Source organism: Nomascus leucogenys, chromosome 11 (genome assembly GCF_006542625.1).
Source record: "Nomascus leucogenys isolate Asia chromosome 11, Asia_NLE_v1, whole genome shotgun sequence".
NCBI lineage: Eukaryota > Metazoa > Chordata > Mammalia > Primates > Hylobatidae > Nomascus > Nomascus leucogenys.
Window position 1 is genome coordinate 7,567,231 of NC_044391.1, and position 15,945 is coordinate 7,583,175.

The window sequence follows — 15,945 nt, forward strand, 5'->3', positions numbered from 1 at the left end:
GCTGGGAAATGTATTCTATGTGTGTCCAAGAAAAAGAGGAAACCAATTTTAGCAAGCATCTGGCCAGATTTTGTGGGGAATCAGGCAGTTTGTTATAAGAATATTTAATGTCTTACAAATGCACCCATCATCATGATTTTCTTGTGGCTTCACCATCAGTGGACTTTGGAGTGAGCAGTATATGAAGAGGATGACTTGTCTTGTACCATTTGCATGCTAACCTTTATCCCCATTTTTCAACAGATAGACCAATTGTATATTAGAGAGTCATTTCTTCTCATTAATAGAGAATCCTAAGCAATTTGCAAAAGAGCAAGACAAAAATATTTTTTTGCCATATCATCGGTTGTTCAACCAACATTTATTAAGAGCAAATGTTGTGTCCAGCACTATGCTGGGTACAAAAATGAGCAAGGCATAGTTTGTCCCCAGAACAGATCTCACCAATCTGCGGACCAAGGGAGAAAATTAACCAACAGAGCAAAATAGTGCCATGGTAGAAATGTACATCAAGTGCTAGGGGAACTGAAAGAGAACTCTACATCCCTTCCAGCCAGCGGGCTCATGAAACCTTCACCTTTCCCAAAGGAAGTCAAGTTATCTGCTTTCCAAGAGGAAGAACTTGGGATAATAGCCAACATTTAAATAGCACTTACCATGCACTAGTCCCTGTTCATGGCGTTTCACATATATTATTTCATTAAATCAGCTCTCTGAAGCAGATATTGCACTTTACAGATGGGAAAACTAAAGCCTGGAAAACTTAAGCAATTTAACCTGGAGGGCTAAGACCTGAGATTCACCTCAGGCAGTCTGGGTCCAGAATCTGTCCTCTTGACCACTACACAATTCTGCCTTTCTGGGGAAAAAAAGTAGCACACCACTTAGGACAGTAGAAGGATCTAGAAATGAGTGCTTAGGTTGGAAGATAGGAATGGGAGGAAAAGATCAGTGTCACTGAATGAGAGAAGCACAGAGGACCGCTTGATGCCAGCCTGAGATTGCACAGCGTTTGTGGCTTCACCTGTTTGCCCAGCCCACACAGAACGTTGTTTCTAAGAGTAGAGCTCAGATACCTGGCATCAGAATCATTCAGTTGCATGTTTAAAAATGCCAATCCTGGGCTGCAACCCCTTCCCTATATACCAGTAGTCCTCAAAGTGTGGCCCCCAGAACCAGCACCACTAGCATCACGTGGAAATGCAAATATTTCAAGCCTGACTCCAGACCTACTGAGTCAGACACTCTGGAGTAGGACCCAGAAATCCATTTGAACAAGCCCTCCAGGCACTCTGCTGCATTGAGCACCTCTGTTTGAGATGAATAGTTCTCCACCTTGTTTGCTTATTATACTCACCTGGGGAATTTTTTAAAATCCCGATGCCTAGACTTCTCCCCAGACCAGTTGAATTGGGATCTCTGAGTATGGGTCCCAGGCATTGTTGTCTTTTAAAGCTCCAAGGATGACTTCATTGTTCACCCCAGGTTGAAGGCCACTGTTCTCCATCTCCTCCTGAATGGGAAGGTCTAGAAGTGAGACCTGGAATCTGTTGTTTGCATCTTTGTTTCTTTCCTTTTTCAATCAAGGTCACCAGATGTTCTCTTGCACACTGAAGTTTGAAGACCACCACTAGAAACAACTTTTTCATCTAAAGCCTTTACAGAGCACAGTTTGCTGAATTTATAAGCATTAAGAACACCCCCTCTATTTCCATCTTGAGGCTAGAATTTGCCCTGGGGCAGTTACTGTGCCTACCTCAGCCACCCTCACCCCCAGCCTCCTAGACCTAGAGTACCATTGAGCTCCTCACATCAGGAGCTCGTAGCATGCCTGGGCCATGGAGAAGCTCCATCTTGTATTATTTCAAAGTACCTCCTAGTATCTTGCCCATCGTTAGCCTGGACATTGGGATTGCTACTTTATAAATAAAGTCGTGTTCTGTACAGTACCTCTAAAGCAGTGCTTCTCAGACTTTCATGTGCACATGAATGGGCCCAGGGGCTTGTTAAAATGCACCTTCAATGCAGTAGGTAGAAGAAAAGGGCAGAAGCCTGGGTGAAGCTGAGACTGCTGGCCCTCCGACCACACTTTGAGTAGCAAAACTCTACGCCCATTGTAGGTGCTCAGTAGCATTTGGCAGAATGAATGAATGAGTGATCATTGCTTCCCAGGATAGCCCACATTCTGGAATTCATCTTTTCCAGAATTCCATACAGCATCAGATAAACTGAGAATTCCCCTTTTCTTTCTGTTTTATTTATTTTTATTTATTTAATTTTTTTTAAGACATGGGGTCTTGCCCTGTTGCCCAGGCTGGAGTGCAGTGGTGCGATCATAGCTCACTGAAGCCTCCAATTCCTGGGCTCCAGCAGTCCTCCCACCTCAGCCTCCAAAAGTGCTGGGATTTTAATCCCACAGACCCACTTTTATTGCAGTCAACAGGAAACTTCTTCAAGCAATTTCTAAGTATTTATCCCTATACTGGGTGCTGTTGTGGAGGAAACAGAAAGAGAACATATCACCCAGGAAGGAGAGGTTCATGCAATGGCAAAGCAGTGCAAGTCACTGTATCTCAGGGGCGTGCAGCCTCATCTGAGACAGGCTAAAATTGCCCCAGGGGCTGGCCTTTCTGGAGGAGGTAGATCTCAGAGTTTTGAAGGTAGAATTTTTAGTAAGAATTTATATATTTGTCCACAAGGATTGTTTCTCAAAATCATAGGTGAAATACATGTAGGATACAACGGCATCTGTAGAATGAATTACAAAATACACAACAGAAGACAGACCTCACTTGTGATGATGAAAACACAGATGTGATGATGCTGTGAGTCAGCTCAACTGTGGAAAGTATGTGTTTGAGATGCTGCATTTTAAATCCCTTCTGTGTAGATACTTGGGGTATCCAGGGCAAAGGGAGAGTTCCAAATAAATATTTTTTTTTGTCTAACAGTAGTATACCATTTCCAGAATTGTTTAGAATAGCTCACATAATGAAATTACGTAGGTACTGCTTATTGTTACTTGGGTTAGGACTCAGTTCTTTGAAATTCTCTAACTGGTCATAACACTATTTTAATAGATTTCACAGTGATTTTTTTTTCAGTGGTTTTTCTTTATAATGTTTAATTATGGCCATGTAAGAGGGTATCTTAAAGCCAGAGCAACTAGCCAAAACTGCTAGAATACCAAGCTATGGAGCAGGATACGGTGGGAGCAGACAGATCTTAGATCTAATTCCAGCTCAGCCAAGTTTGAGCTGTGTGACCTTAGGCAAGTACCTTAACCTCTCTGAGCCTCAGTCTCCTTGTCCATAAAAAGAGGGTGTTTCCACCTATCTCACAGGGTTATTGCAGGAGTTAAATCAGTAGATCGACAGGGCAGCTGGTTAAAGCAAGCCCTCAGTAATCGGTAGACACTGTCATCTAGTATTAATGGTGCAGGTTTACTAGTGGCCAAGTCACGACCCAAGTCACTTCAGTTGCCCCACCACTGTGACTGGCCCACAGAATGCTAGTGCCCTGAAACTAAGAAAGGACTACTTTAAAACTCCAGTGGCATCCTTGAAACCCAGCTCTCAGCCCACTGCACTCGGGATAGTTTTATTTCCTCCTTGAGTTATTTGATGTCACAGCCGGGGCTGTCAAAGCACCATATAAATGCTCCCAGAATTGCTTTTTCCTGCCGTTGTCATCTTTGTGATTATAGCTGCTCACATTCATTTTCTGCTCTGAGCAGTGGCCCCTGGTAGGTGAGCAACTGAGAACAGGCTTGTTTTACTATAGCAGAAAGGAGCACTGCCCTCAATGATTTGTCCCTGTCAGAAATTCACTTTCTGTTCTTTGAAGACATTAAACAAATAGAAATCCCCAAGAGGAGGGTCTTTGCCGGGACGTTGATGTGGGCCCGTGTGCTGTGAAAGCTTCGGGGGAGTGAGCTCACATACATACTTCTTCCTAGGAGGCAGTTTCACTTCATTGCCAGCCTCAATAGAAATAATTAGCCACATGGCGAGTTCTGTGCCTAACTTTGGGGGACCCATGTGAAAAAAACGTTTGGAAATCAAATGGCTTTGTGAGCATTTAAAATAAAGATGTGGAGAAAGCCACTTACACAATAATAAATCCTTGATGGCTTCAGAGGCTGGCAGCTGTCTAGAGAGCATATTTTAGGGAGGATTTTATGGGGTATTTGTAATAGTTAGCTTTTGCTGCTTAGAAAACCACCCCCAGGCCAGGCATGGTGACGCATGTCTGTAATCCCAGCACTTTGGAAGGCCAAGGCAGGAGGATTGCCTGAGGCCAGGATTTCAAGGCTAGCCTGGGCAACATAGTGAAACCTCATTTCTACAAAATTTTTTTGAAAATCTTGGCCAGACATGTTGGCACATGCCTGTAGTCCCAGCTACTCAGGAGGCTGAGGAAAGAGGATTTCTTGAGCCCAGGAATTCAGGGCTGCAGTGATCCATGGTGGTGCCACTGCACTCCAGCCTAGGTGACAGAGTGAAAGCTCGAAACAGCTTAAAAAAAAAAAAAAAAAGAAAGGAAAAAAAAAAGCCACCCGCAAAATTAAAGGAATGAAAGAGTTCTCTCCCTCACGAGTCCGTGGGTTGTCTGGACTCTTCTGGTCTGGTCTGGTCTGGCTTGGCTGGGGCTGGATGGTTTAGGCTGGCCTCACTCACAATGAGTGGTGTCCAGCTGTGTAGATGCTGCATTGAGATGGCTGGGGCCTCTCTCCACTGGTCCCTCCCCCTCCAGGAGGCTAGCCTAGGCCCTTCACGCTTGGTGGAAGAGTTCCCTGCAGCAAGAGGGAATGCATGGGCACTTTGTATACCTCAGCTGGCATCCTATTTGCTATTATCCCATTGGCCAAAGCAAGTCATGTGGCCCATCCTGGAATCAGCCTGAGAGGGGAGTAGCCAAGGGGGTGGATTTGGAAAGAGGAATTATGGGCGTGATTTTTCACATAATCTGACACAATATTAATGTTTAATAATTTAGATCCAAGAAACTATAACAAGAAAGCACCTCCTGCAGGGATTCCAACACAAGAGAGTTTAATGCTAAAATAGATAGTTTAATGCTAAAATCTCAAAGTTCAGGGGTGATGTCTCTCCAAATTTGCTCTCTACATTGCGATAATGGAGAGGCCAGGCTGCATGAGATTTCTGGGCAGTGGGGGTCCTTTTGCTTTTGCAAAGCCAAGGACACCACTTAGCATCATTGGGTTATGTCTTATGCTGGTACCCAACCCACAGGTGATGCAAACTCTACCTAGGGGATTTAATAAGATTTCTTCTGACTTACTCATTCCCCCCCCACCCTTTTTTTTTTTTTTGAGACGGAGTCTCGCTTTTTCACCCAGGCTGGAGTGCAGTGGCTCAATCTCAGCTCACTGCAAGCTCCGCCTCCCGGGTTCACGCCATTCTCCTGCCTCAGCCTCTATGAGTAGCTGGGACTACAGGCACCCGCCACCAGGCTCGGCTAATTTTTTTCTATTTTTAATAGAGACGGGGTTTCACCGTGGTCTCGATCTCCTGACCTCGTGATCCACCCACCTCGGCCTCCCAAAGTGCTGGGATTACAAGCGTGAGCCACCGCGCCCGGCCTCATTCCCCCTTTTTATGAGTATAAAAACATTATAACCTTTACTTTTGACTTTTTTTTAGCTGTTATTCCCTTTAACAAAATCTGGCCTCGGTGGTGTGTGCAGGATGTGACTGGGTGCGCGCTCATGTGCATATGACCTGCTGCACCTGGATGCTTCTCTGACAAGTGTGCAATTGTGTGCTTGTTCCAGGCACCTCTCTGGTGCTCTTGGGGAGGTGACTGAGAGACACCAGACTGCAACATTCCCAGTGGGAGCAGCGACTGCTGCTACCTGAGTGGTTTCTCCATCCAGAAGCAACTTGTCTCTCCAGTCCTACTGTGTGATGCCTAATAAGACGGTGGAGATGAAAGAAGCTAATGCCGGGGCAGGCAGCCGAATTTCCTGACACAGAGCAGTAGTTTCAAACATCTGCTTAGCTGTGTAGTTGTTGGAAAACCATTTCTTAGGAGAAAAATCAAAGTTCAGAAAAATTCTTTTTTGGGGATCGGGAGGAAAATAGATGGGGCCCCGGGCCGGGGGCAGATAAGATGGGAGCAAGCTCTCCACTCAGAGTTAGGGAGGAGGACACAACCATGAAATCCACCCCCCAACACCCCGCTCCTCCAATTCCACTTAGTGAACTGAGGAGGTTCCACAGCCCTGTGTTTGCCTGAGGCATGTTCAGAGTGAATGCCATGTAAACAACAGCCTGGAAGGCTGGCACGGGCCCACAGTTCAGGTAGAAACATGTGTGGACTACATTCCTGCTGGGCCTATGTAATAACAATCGCCACGACCTGTTATGAACAGAGGGTACTCCCTCCCGGCAAGGGGCATGCCTTTAGCTCCACACTTGGCACCAGCAGAGGCCCCAAGGCCACAGGAAGATCTGAGTAAACCAGGAGAAACTGTCGCAGAGCAGAGGTACTGCAGAAAGAATCAGGCTTTAGAAAGAAAGGGCTTGGTGCTAGAGCCCTGCTTTCCTTTCTGTTAACCCAATGACCTTGAACCAGGCATCCTACCACTCCAGGACTTTACTTTTGGTAAGAGGAACTCAGTTTGATAGGTGTATTAGTCTGTTCTCATACTGCTCATAAAGACATACCCGAGACTGGGTAATTTATAAAGGAAAGAGATTTAATGGACTCACAGTTCCACGTGGCTGGGGAGGCCTCACAATCATGGTGGAAGGCAAAGGAAGAGCAAAGGGACGTCTTACATGGTGGCAGGCAAGAGAGAGTTTGTGCAGGGGAACTCCCATTTATAAAACCATCAGATCTCGTGAAACTTACTCACCGCCACGAAAACAGCATGGGGAAACTGCCCCCAAGATTCAGTTGTCTCCAGCTGGCCCCGCTCTTGACACATAGGAATTATTACGATTCAAGGTGAGATTTGGGTGGGGAGACAGAGCCAAACCATATCAGTAGGGTACCAACCTCTCTCACACCTCTCACCCCCAAGCCCCCCTATGTCCTGGCCTACTTTTCCTTTTTGCACACCACTCATCAATTTCTAACATGCCATCGAATTCACTTGTTGTTTGTGTTTACTGATGATTGTTTCTCTTTTCTCACCAAAATATTAGTTCCTCCAGGGCAGGGATCTTTGAAAGTTGTACTTAATAGTGTATCTCATATACCTAGAATTGTGCCTGACATACAAAAAGGGTTCAATAGGTATTCACGGGATGGATGTTGAGTAATGACCTTGAGGGATCATCTCGAGCTTCACCATTAATGTATCGGTAATCTATTGCTACATGTAACAAAGTATCCCAAAGTTGGTGGCTTAAAACAACAACCGTTTATTATTTCTCATGATCCTGTGGCTCAGGAGTTCAGGCAGGGCCACTGGGTAGGTACTCTGCTCCTGATGGCAACAGCTGCATTCAGCTGTCCACTGGGAATGGCTAGAAGGCTTGAGAAGGCTTTGCTCACATGTCTGGCATCTGTAATCCATGTGGCTCCTCTCTGTCCATGTGATGTCCCATAATTCACAGATCTAGCATGAGCATCTTTCACAGTAACTGGATTCCCCAAAGCAAAAGTCAGAAGCTGCCAGGCCTTAAGGTCAAGGCCAGCCCAGATTCTAGAGAAAATAGGTTCTCCTCTCTCTCTCTCTTTCTCTCTGTATGTCAATGAGAGGCTATAAGCACACAGAGGGAAGGAACTGAGGGTGGTTACCTTTGGAAACTGCCTAGCATATTATCCCATGCTGTGCAAATGTGTGCATTCTCGGTAAGCGTTTTCTGGGCAACTGCTAGGGATCTACAGACCACCACAGTGCCCAAAACCTCCTTGCTGTCACAAAGCTGATCCCTAAATGAGCCCTGGAGCTGTAAACCTTTCAGCTCCAGCTGAAAAGTCCTCTCCAGGAATCCTCTCCCACAGCGAGAATGATAGAAGTGAATAATTGACAGGCTGCTTAATGGGGAGATTGGGAGACTCTTTGGCCAAAGTTGATGACCATCTCCCTGGCTCTCTTCCAGATTCCACAGATGGTGAGGGTGACTGGAGTCTCTGGTCTGTCTGCAGCGTTACCTGCGGGAACGGCAACCAGAAAAGGACCCGGTCTTGTGGCTACGCGTGCACTGCAACAGAATCGAGGACCTGTGACCGTCCAAACTGCCCAGGTACGTTTACCTGAGTGTGTAGCTCCAAGTTCAAGGGGAAACCTTTTTAATTTATTATTAAAAACTTAGTGAAATTGTCTTTTTAAAAGATGCACTACTTTTCTTTTCTTTTCTTTTTTTTTTTTTTTTTTGAGACGGAGTCTCTCCCTGTCGCCCAGGCTGGAGTGCAGTGGCGCAATCTCAGCTCACTGCAACCTCCACCTCCTGGGTTCAAGCAATTCTCCTGCCTCAGCCTCCTGAGTAGCTGGGATTACAGGCACACGCCACCATGCCCGGCTAATTTTGTAGTTAAAAGTAGAGAAGGGGTTTCACCATGTTGCCCAGGTTGGTCTCAAATTCCTGACCTTGTGATCTGCCCACCTCAGCCTCCCAAAGTGCCGGGATTACAGGCGTGAGGCAAGATGTAACTACTTTTCTAATAAGACTTCTGACCAGAGTGAGTCAGGAGATAATTGATGAGCTGAATGGATTTTCTGAGTCTTATGCACAATTGCAGTGGCCGTGACCTGAAAGACAATGTCGCATTGTACTTATTTAATTTAGAGGAGGGACTCTGGTTAGATTGGGTTTTTGATGTGGGATTTGTTGTGCCTTGAAGGGAAGCAGAAGGCAGACACCCATGGTCTGATGAGGAAGCCAGGATGAGAGGCCTGACAACCATCTACAGGAAAAAGACAGCCCCACCAGTAATACCAGAGAGCTGCCAAAGGCTCGCAGGAGTGCAACCTGGGGCATCTTGGTAGTTAACTGTCACTTTATACTGCATTGTCAGTGCTTCAAAAACTAAACTAATTGCACACTTGGTGAGAGGTCATGTTGAGAGTCAACAATAATTAATCGTGATTGACTATAGCAGTGGTTGTCAAACTATGGCCAGGTCTGGCTCGAGACCTGTTTTTGTGTGTCCCATACATTTTTAAAGTGTTGTGAAGAGAAGAAGAGAAGGAGGAGGAGGAAGAAGAGAAGAAGGGCATGGAAGAAGAGAAGGAGAAGGAGGAGGAGAAAAAGGAGGAGGAGGAGGAGAAAAAGGAGGAGGAGGAGGAGAAAAGGAGGAGGAGGAGGAGGGGAGGAGGAGGAAGAGGAGGAGAAAGCTGCAACCAAGACCATATGTGACCCACAAAACCTAAAATATTTACCCTCTGACCCTTTAAAAAAAGCTTAGTAACTCCTGGTGTATAGTCTTACTGTGTATTTCCCATTGCCAGGTAGAATACCAGCCTAAAATAATATCTTAGAGCCTTTCAAGAAACCACACATTCCAAATGGCTTTGGCTGAAAAAAATTTCAGAGACAGAAAATCTGATCCCCACACCCCAGACTTCCTTTTTCTACCTCTAGACACTCTGTTCTCCAACCAGAGACATTTGGAACAAAGGAGAAATGAAAGCACAAAGGCGTTTCTGAGGAGAGGGAGGAAGAATCAGATTGGAATTAATGTGTATGTTAGCAAAAGGGGACACGTAGAAAACGGGGCTGAAATGCAAGAAGTGGCGGTTCTGGCTCCATGTCAGCCACGCAGATGGATTTCAAAACAGTGGAGCAACCATTACGGTGCTTTTTTCCTGACTTCCCCATGCTCATTAGGATGAGCTGAGTTGGAAGCCTGGTGGGTGGAATCTGGATGTGTAGAAATAAGCAATAAATAATAACAATATGAGGGGGAGGAAGAGGGAAACAGGAAGGAAATGAAAAAGAGAAGAAGAATATGAAGTAAAAGAAGATAATGATGAAGGTAAAAAGATGAGGCAAAAGAAAATGAAGATTGCCTGGCGTGGTGGCTCACGCCTGTAATCCCAGCACTTTGGGAGGCCGAGGCGGGCAGATCACGAGGTCAGGAGATCGAGACCATCCTGGCTAACACGGTGAAACCCCGTCTCTACTAAAAATACAAAAAATTAGCCGGGCAAGGTGGCGGGCGCCTGTAGTCCCAGCTACTCGGGAGGCTGAGGCAGGAGAATGGCGTGAACCCGAGAGGCGGAGCTTGCAGTGAGCCAAGTGAGCCGAGATCGGCCACTGCACTCCAGCCTGGGTGACAGAGCAAGACTCCATCTCAAAAAAAAAAAAAAAGAAAAGAAAAGAAAGAAAGAAAATGAAGATAAAGGTGAAGAAGAAAAAATAAAATAGATGATGATGAAGAAGGTTTTTTGAGTACCTAAGTATCAAGCAAATGGCTAAAGTCCTTATAGCTATTATTTTGTTTAATTTTCACAATAACTTTATGAAATAGGTATTTAAGATTGTACTCATTTGACAGCTGTAGTAACTGAGGCATAGAGGATTAACTTGCCTAGAGTCACACAGAAAGCAAGTGATCAAACTGGAATTTGAATCCAGACAGTCTGATTACAGAGTTCATATTCTTAATCATTAAACTCTTTGGTCTTTACCAAGAGAAGGGTATTGGAGTCAGCCACACAGGGACACAGATAGCATTTGAAGTCAAAGTTTGGGGGCTTGCCTGTTGTTTTCTCTTCCAGAGCTCACATCCAGACTCAAGGTGGTAGATTTAGGTGCCTTGTCAGGGGAAGGCTCCCCTCTGCCTCCATTTACAAATGTTTCCTTCTTGTTTTCTGTCACTGCAGAGAGCAGTGTGGCCAGGAGCCCTCTTCATACCTTTTCTCCTCGTGTGTCCTCACCCTCCTTGCATCCTTTCTGCCTCTCAGTTCCTGGCTATTGCAGCTTTTCTGGGCTCCCTTGGAACATGAAGGATTTTGTTTTTCAGGATCTCTTTCCTTGTTTGATTCGTTGATTCCCAGCTTTCCTGGAAAGACTCATGGGGCAAAGTCTCCCTGGCCTGGCAGTTATTACACTGTAAAAGTTTGTCCTGTAGGTCAACCCTGCAAATAAGTTTGAGGTGCCTCACATAAAATCAGAGAGAGCCCCTTAAAGAAGGAAATCAAGTCAGGGAAACCAGCAGGGAAGGCCAAGGCTCACCAGCAAATGTTACCGCAGTGCCTCACTCCCTCCTCTTCTTATTGCTTTAGCTTGCACCGGATTCCCGATTGTAAAGGAAGCTTAGTTAGGGGTGGTAGTTTGGGTGAGCCAGTAAGTTTGAGTAGAGCTGGGTTCAGTTCCTCAGAGCAAATTATGAGAAGCCCAGCTTTTTCTTTCTGAAGCATCACCAACAATGCTAAGTGTCCTAGAATATGAGGTAACTCTTCTTGGCTACACATTGTAGCATCCTTAGTGAGCTAGACGAAGAATGAACTAGACAAATATTCAAGGGAAAACTATCACCTAACACTTCCCACTTACTGCTCTAAGTACTTTCTTTACACCAACTCATTTCATTATTTCAACTCTAGGAGGTAGAGCAATTTGTTCTTCCCATTTACAGATGTAAAAACTGAGGCACACCAGAGTTCACTGGCTACCCCAAGGTCACGTGGCTAGTAATGATTTCAATGCACACAGTCAGTCATTAAGAACAAAATATTAACCACTACGTTCTACTGCCTCTGGTTTAGTTTGTCACCCTGACACCATCCTGACATGTGTCCCCCAATGCCCAAAACCCCATCCCTGGGCTCAGTGAGTGAGTTCCTAAGGACTCACTCAGGCACATTTGGATCTGATTTCATGCTGCCAATGTATCTGGGGTTTTAATGTAGTTTCCGCACTACGACCTGCTTTTTACTGTTTCCTCTGTTGGCAAGTTTCTGCCCGTGAGTAGTAATGAATACAAAAAAGGCTTTGTTCAGGTGTATTTATTTTTTTATTGTTGTGGGGGGAGATACGTTTTTCCATATAATGATGGAAAAATGAGCTCTTGTCTGTGTTTAGGAATTGAAGACACTTTTAGGACAGCTGCCACCGAAGTGAGTCTGCTTGCGGGAAGCGAGGAGTTTAATGCCACCAAACTGTTTGAAGTTGGTAAGATTTTTTTCTTTTTTAGTCCAAATATTGACTTAGTGCCCCGGAGATTCCTTTTGCTTTCGCAATGCCATCCTTGGATCCACGTAAATGTTTCATTTTCCTTTTCTGGGGTCCAGTGCTCCCAGCATGTGTCTTGCTTGCTGAATTTACTTCAAGCAAGAGAAAACAGTTCGGAGCCTCCTCCACCAGACCGAGCGCTTCTGTGTTCACTCTGCTGTCTATGCAGCCTTCACAGCCAGAGGCAGATGGGGACCTGTCTCTCCTCTTAGCACAGAATAAGCCCATAGCAGGGGCTCGAGTCACATGGAATCTGTTCTCACTCAGCCTTCATTGAGCGTCCTCAACGAAATCAAGAAATGGTGCCCTCAGTTCTCCAGCAGAGGGAGGGAGGGAGAGAAAGAGAGAATTTTCTCAAAATATTGCACCTCCATCCCCTGCAAGAATTTTTTATAAACCGGGCCAGGCGTGGTGGTTCACGCCTGTAATCCCAGCACTTTGGGAGGCTGAGGCAGGCAGATCACGAGGTCAGGAGATCGAGACCATCCTGGCTAACACGGTGAAACCCCGTCTCTACTAAAAATACAAAAAAATTAGCTGGGCGTGGTGGCAGGTGCCTGTAGTCCCAGCTACTCGGGAGGCTGAGGCAGGAGAATGGCGTGAACCCAGGAGGCAGAGCTTGCAGTGAGCTGAGATCACACCACTGCACTCCAGCCTGGGTGACAAAGCGAGACTCCGTCTCAAAAAAAAAAAAAAAAAAAAAGAATTTTTCGTAAACTTTTGGTACAGTTTGCTACTTGTCCACTAGAAAATGGTAAAGCAAATGCAATAAATGTGAACCAAACAAAATGGAAAGTGACTCTTCAGGTGCAAGGTGCAAACTTACTTTTTTAAAACAGCTTTATGTGCTTCTCTATATACTTAAGGATTGTAGAAGGGTAAAATTCCTTCTGTCCCATATCTTTTAGCCACCCAAAAGTTCTTAGTTAGCTTCTTCACATCTGCCCTGCCTCCTCAGCCAAAATTTAGCGATCCTGAGTCCTTTTTTTTTTCATAGCCCTGCAATTTGGGAGCTAATTTGGTGAACAAAAATGTTCCTCAAATGCCTATTGGGGTCAGGTAATGGGGTCAGGTAAGCATCTAAGTAGAACAACTCTAGAATAAAAGGAAAGACAAATAAGAAAGTCTGGAGGAAAATAATGGTTTTAGCACTATGACGAAAGGAAAATGGTCTGGGCGCAGTGACTCACACCTGTAATCCCAGCACTTTGGGAGGCCGAGGCGGGTGGATCACCTGAGGCCGGGAGTTTGAGACCAGCCTGGCCAACATGGGGAAACCCCATCTCTACTGAAAATACAAAAATTAGCTGGGCTTGGTGGCAGGCGCCTGTAATCCCAGCTACTCTGGAGGCTGAGGCAGGAGAATCACTTGAACCCAGGAGGCAGAGGTTGCAGTGAGCCAGGATCACGCCATTGCACTCCAGCTTGGGCAACAAGAGCGAAACTCCATCTCAAAAAAAAAAAAAAAAAGAAAGAAAAAGAAAAAAAAGAAAAGAAAATGAAACAGCTACAGTGTCGGGGGCAGTAGAGAATGGTAGGGTCTATGACAAAATGAAAAGCTTTATCCAAAGGGTCGGCCATGATGTGGCCATCATGGAATGAATACCCATCCAGTGCTGCCAGATGTTCTGGGTTTCTAAGAGAGGCCTGAAATCTTGATTTTGCCAGATTATATCTTAATTTTTTAAATGCTTGATAGAATTTTTTTTTTTTTTTTTTTTTGAGAAGGAGTCTCGCTCTTTCACCCAGGCTGGAGTGCAGTGGCGTGATCTCGGCTCACTGCAGGCTCCGTCCCCCGGGGTTCACGCCATTGTCCTGCCTCAGCGTCCTGCGTAGCTGGGACTACAGGCGCCTGCCATCGCGCCTGGCTAATTTTTTTGTATTTTTAGTAGAGACGGGGTTTCACCGTGTTAGCCAGGATGGTCTCCATCTCCTGACCTCGTGATCCGCCCGCCTCGGCCTCCCAAAGTGCTGGGATTACAGGCGTGAGCCACTGCGCCCAGCCAGGATAGAAATTTATTTTAAAAACAAATCCAATCAGAAATGTCTATGAGCCAAATTGGATGCAGTTTGGAAATTCACTGTCACTAGGGCCTCCACCTCATCCCTCCAATCCCTTCACATACATATGATCAAATTGCATTTAACAGGAACCGTCTGCAAATACAATGCATTTGACTGAAAAATAGAAATGACTTTAAAGGCAAGACTTTGACATAAAGTGGTAGAACCTTAAAAGCATTCTTCTGAGACAGAAAGTTTCTCAGGACTCTTCATATTACATCCCACAGGCAGGCAGCATCTAGCTGTTTTGCAGAATACAGCCCAGATGCACAAAGCCACATTGGCATGTGGCTAAGGACACCAGAGCTGAGTAGACATGGTGTCTCAGTCAGGGCCCAGGCAGGAAAGAACATGGCACACTCCAGTCAGGTAGCTGAGGAGCCTTTGGTGAGGGACTGCTTGCAAAGGTACAAGCAGAGTAGAAGGATTGAACTTTCATTCTCTCAATGACTACTCAGAGAGGAGGCCACAGCCACAGCCTATCCCAGCTGGCAGCACCTCAACACTGTTGGGTACACCCTCTAGGTTCCCTCCCACTTAATCCTCTTTGCAAGTTGATGAGAGAAGTGCTATTTTTATGCCCAAATTACAGATGAGAAAACTGAAGCACAGCAAGGTAAAATACCTCACTCAAGTCGCAGAGCTCCTGAAAGTTGGGTTGCAATTCAATCCCAGGCTGTTTAGCATGCGATCCCACACTTTGCCTTTCGCCAGGCCTTTCTGAGTTCATAAGACATGCCCAATTTTTCTCTTCCTCGTTCTATTGATAAGTGCCCAAAGGCCTCTTGCCAGCTGCCCCTCACCCTGACCGTGTGATTTCCACCCACGACACCACCAGCCTCCCAGGCTCCTGGGTCAGAGCTGGAGTCACTGCTGACGTCTTCCTCTCTTTACTCCAAAGTCCACCAGCCACCAAGGCCTGGCAGCTGTAACTCTCTGACCTCTTCTGATCCCACCTGCTGTTTCCTCCCAGAGTATCTCACCTGGACCCTCCCCATCATTATCGGCTCTGAATTCATTTTCTTACTGCACAGCTCAGTTCATAGCTCGCTATCAATCACTCACAAACTTTCCGTGGCTCCCTAGTACCCACTGAACCAGCCTAAACTGAACAAGACCGCCGTGATCTGACACCAACAATCATATTCCTATACCTTCTGCTCCCATGAAACTGAACATGTCATGCCCCAGCCCCAGACATCCCCAGCAGATTTTTTCCTGCATAACCTTAGTTTGCACAATGAATGCTTATCTGGAGAGGCTTCCCTTGTCCTTCCCCCATCGATGCTATCGCAGTCTGTGTCCATTAGACACCTCCAAGACCCAGACACCAAGATGGGATTAGACATGCAAGAGACTTTTTGAGGAAATGCCCAGGAGACAAAGAGGAAAGCAGCAGGACTAGGCAGGGAGAGCTTTCAGACCGAGGTGCAGGCCTGACTCCTACAAAAGAAGAAAGGAAGGCAGGCTCAGCCATGCGGACTGGGAATCCCAGCAGAAGTTGCCTGTTGGAGGAGTCCCTTGTCGGGCGGTTCCCCTACCACGCTCAGTCATTGGCCGAGAGCAGCCAGAGGGCGGATGTTAAAATCACGATAGATCCAAAGGTGCAACCTGGAGGCTGCTGGTCAGCAAAGCACCCACAGCGGGTTCCCTTGTAGGAGCTCTGAGCAGGACACTTGTGGCTGTCACACGGCCCTGACATGGCTCAGGAGCAACCTGGTGTCAC

At 46.0% G+C, this 15,945-nt stretch overlaps 1 protein-coding gene across 1 annotated transcript in view; it reads left to right on the forward strand.

Annotated features, from left to right (window-relative positions):
* Positions 1–15,945, forward strand: part of ISM1 (isthmin 1) — a 78,290-nt gene that overhangs the window by 57,704 nt on the left and 4,641 nt on the right. Inside the window, exons 4-5 of the mRNA XM_003252878.2 lie at positions 8,079–8,222; positions 12,006–12,095. Of these exons, the coding sequence (XP_003252926.2) occupies positions 8,079–8,222; positions 12,006–12,095 (234 nt within the window). The remainder of the gene's footprint in view (positions 1–8,078; positions 8,223–12,005; positions 12,096–15,945) is intronic.